The following is a 3,520-nucleotide window of genomic DNA, read 5'->3' as shown; positions in this document are numbered from 1 at the left end:
TCAGTGTTGCATTTTTCTTTTGGAAACCCAATATAACTGCCTAGTGGTAACCACTCAACATATGTTACATGATATATATCCTGACAGAGGTGTAAATGTAGATAAAATAGATAGATAGATAGATAGATAGATAGATAGATAGATAGATAGATAGATAGATAGATAGATAGATAGATAGATAGATAGATAGATAGATAGATAGATAGAGAGATCCTGAAGTCAATGTGCATGTTATGTTATGTTATATGTACTTGTAGAGCGCATGGCTGCCCCTGCAAAGGGGTGTCCCGGTGCTAAAGATATGCGTAGACTTGACAATAGGAAACCTATACTTGCATATGTTGACTTACATTAAGATATTTTGGACACTGATAAGTCACTAGGTCACAATATTGTGTGGGGTGATAGTTTATCTTCATAATTCTGGGACTATCCTGCCTTGTCATTCACTGTACATGCAAAAAACCTTCCCTCACTGACAACACATACATATTAATTTTACTGTTTGTAAGAATTCCTTTAATTTCGTTTGCAGCATTATGGTATCTGTCAACAGCAGCATCTACTATAAGTCAACGTTTGTCTTAACTGGCCTGGAGGAAAATGATCCCACTGACATCTGGATCCCCATTCTAATCTGCTCCCTGTATGGCGTGATGACACTTGGAAATATTTCTATTCTGTACATCATCAAAACAAAGCCAAGCCTCCATTCTCCCATGTACTACTTCCTTTCTGTCCTGGCGGCGACTGATCTGGCCTTGTCTATGACCACAATGCCTACTATGTTTAGCGTCTTCCTCCTTGGATCCAGAGAGATTCATATTGACGCCTGCCTGTGCCAGGTCTACTTTCTGAACATGTTTACAATCATGGAATCAGGGGTACTCTTGGCAATGTCTGTAGACCGCTTCATTGCCATCTGGAATCCATTAAGATACTTTTCCATCCTGTCAAAGTCAACTTTTTTAAGAATAGGACTATTCATTGCACTCAGGGCCATAGTGCTAATCCTACCAGAGCCTCTTCTTGACAGGCAACTTCCATTCTGCCGCAACAATGTTCTCACTCACCCATGGTGCCTACATCAAGAAATCATCAAGCTTGCATGTGTGAATGTCAACGTACATAGCTATTATGGACTATTTGTTGTTTCCAACATGATGTCTGATGCAGTCCTGGTTGTGCTATCGTATATTCTGATTCTTAGGGTAGTGCTACGGATTGCATCACGAAGTGAACGCAGCACGACTTTGAGCACTTGCGTGTCCCACATCTGGGCTGTCCTCCTGTTCTATGTGCCAATTATCTTGCTGTCTGTGCTTCACAGATTTTCCAATGTGGTCCCACCTCTTACTCACAAAGTCTTGGCTTACATCTTCTACCTCATGCCTTCATTGATGAACCCCATCATCTACTGTATGAAAACAAGGCAAATCCGTGCAGGGTATGAACATATTTTCAGGAAATTGCAGATGTTTTGGAAGGTTTTTTTCAAACTTCCCACAACGTTCCCTGGATAGACTCATACTGCGTGAGTCAATGATTCTGACATGATGCTAGGATCCATGCAACAGTGACTGTGTTATTTTATCAATGTGACCTCGTATTGTTCTGTCACACAGCAGGGAGATTACCTAGGGTACATGTCAGCCTAGATATTTTTGGGGAAGTGAACTACTAAAGAAATTGCAATAATGCTGACCTACGAATTTCAAGTTTGGTTTCCTGTAACCAATATGCTATTGGATTCGATGGAGGGACCGTTTTGGGTCTCACTCCTTGGTGTTAGACAGGGAACTCCAAGAGAAGCCACTAGGCTGAAATTAAACCTCATATCGAAATGAGTAAGGGCACATCTGACATCTTCATCTGGCTATTCAATCACCTCCACAGCCTTGTTGTCAGACGAATAACACATTTGTTTGAAAGACTCCGTCTATTCTGAAAATATGACTTTTTTGGCACAGTTGGTTAAATATACTTATAGCTGGTGAACTTTTTCACAACCTTTCCTCTATTTGCATTTTATTAACCCCTTCGTTGCTAGGCCTCCCCCCACCCCGTGTTAAGCCTTTTTTTTGGCTATTTGGGGTAGTTCACGATTATGCTCCTGTAACATTTTGACCACAGAAGGTATCCATGCCAAATTTGCATCCTTTTCTTCCAACATCAAGAAGATTCTAAAGGTACCCATGGTTTGTTGATTCCTCTGTAGGGGACCGCGAAATTAGCAAAAATATAGCTAGATTTAGTTTTTGGGGGAAAAATGGGAAAAAGGGCTACAGTTAAAAGTGTCTGGATTTTTCACTGCAAATGGTATCAACAGAGAGGATGTGGGGCTGAAATCACCATTTTCCCAGTTTTAAGGGACAAGCAGACTTTTGTCAGAAAACCAAACCTTTTTTAACACAGTTTTGGCATTTTTCTGGGACATATAGCTTATTTTTGCTATTTTTTGTGCTTTTAACCTCCTTCCATGGTAGAAATGGGTATGAAAACAATATTGGATCCTGGAAAGCTATACATTTTAGAAAAGTATAGAAAATGGTGAATTTAGCAAAGGGTCATTTGTGTAGATCCTTCAAGGTTTCTTTATAGAAACTAACAGCCTGATTCATGTACGGGCCGTTTTGCGTGTCCCTAATAGCGATTCATAGCGACTCGCTATAGAGGAAACGCAAAACGGCATTCATGTACTTTTCGGGGAAAAAATAGCGACTCGCACGCGGGCGCTAAAGCCGTTAGCGACCAACTAAAAACGCAGAAAAATCGCTATTCCCGGCTACCTGCGATCGGGATTGCGAGTCGCAATCCCGTGCGATCGGGATTGCGACTCGCATTCTCGCGCGATCGGGAAAACGGGAAGACGCATTCCGAGCACCGTGATGACATCACATCCAGGAAGCAGGCAGTTCCCACCCCCAAACACCACAGTGACGCTATCCTACGAGTGAGCACGTCGGAAAGCAGACGCCTAACCAGCGATAGCGACTCCAGAAACGCCTGAAATAGCGACCGCCATGTCTGAGGAACCTGTCCCTGGCCCCAGCAACAGCGCAGGACGAAAGCGCAAGCTCAAGTTCTCAGAGCAGGAGCTCGAGAACCTAATTGAAGGGGTGGTGGCCAACCATGACCGGCTCTTTGGTACCAACTCCAGAAAGGTCCCAGAGCAGGACAAGCGGAGGATCTGGCTGGGTATAGCCGCCAGCGTGAACTCGGTGGGTGTGGCCGATAGGTCCTTGGAGGAGCTAAAGAAGCGCTGGTACGACCTCCGAGGTCGTGCCAAGGAGAGGGTGGCGGAGCGCCTTGGTGAGGCATCGGGCACTGGAGGTGGCGGACCGACAGTCCCACCCAACACACCCCTGGAGGACCAGGTTGAGAACACCTTGGAGAGGGAGGCGTGCATTGGCGTGCCCCCTCTGGACTCCTCCCGCCCCACCCAAGACACCCAAGGTAAGTGGCATGCGACTGCGACCCTGTCCCCTATGACCGTCCCTGACCAAATAGGCTCACTCAT

The 3,520-nt window shown here is 44.7% G+C and overlaps 1 protein-coding gene across 1 annotated transcript; it reads left to right on the top strand.

Moving 5' to 3' along the window:
- The first annotated feature begins 539 nt into the window (after positions 1–539).
- LOC144773979 (olfactory receptor 51A4-like) lies at positions 540–1,523 on the top strand. The gene has a single exon (XM_078659026.1). The coding sequence runs from the start codon at positions 540–542 to the stop codon at positions 1,521–1,523; it is 984 nt and encodes a 327-aa protein (XP_078515152.1).
- Positions 1,524–3,520: the final 1,997 nt, after the last annotated feature.

This window comes from Lissotriton helveticus, chromosome 8 (genome assembly GCF_964261635.1).
Source record: "Lissotriton helveticus chromosome 8, aLisHel1.1, whole genome shotgun sequence".
NCBI lineage: Eukaryota > Metazoa > Chordata > Amphibia > Caudata > Salamandridae > Lissotriton > Lissotriton helveticus.
The sequence above is the reverse complement of the archived record's forward strand: the minus strand, read 5'-3'. Positions and strand labels throughout refer to the sequence as shown.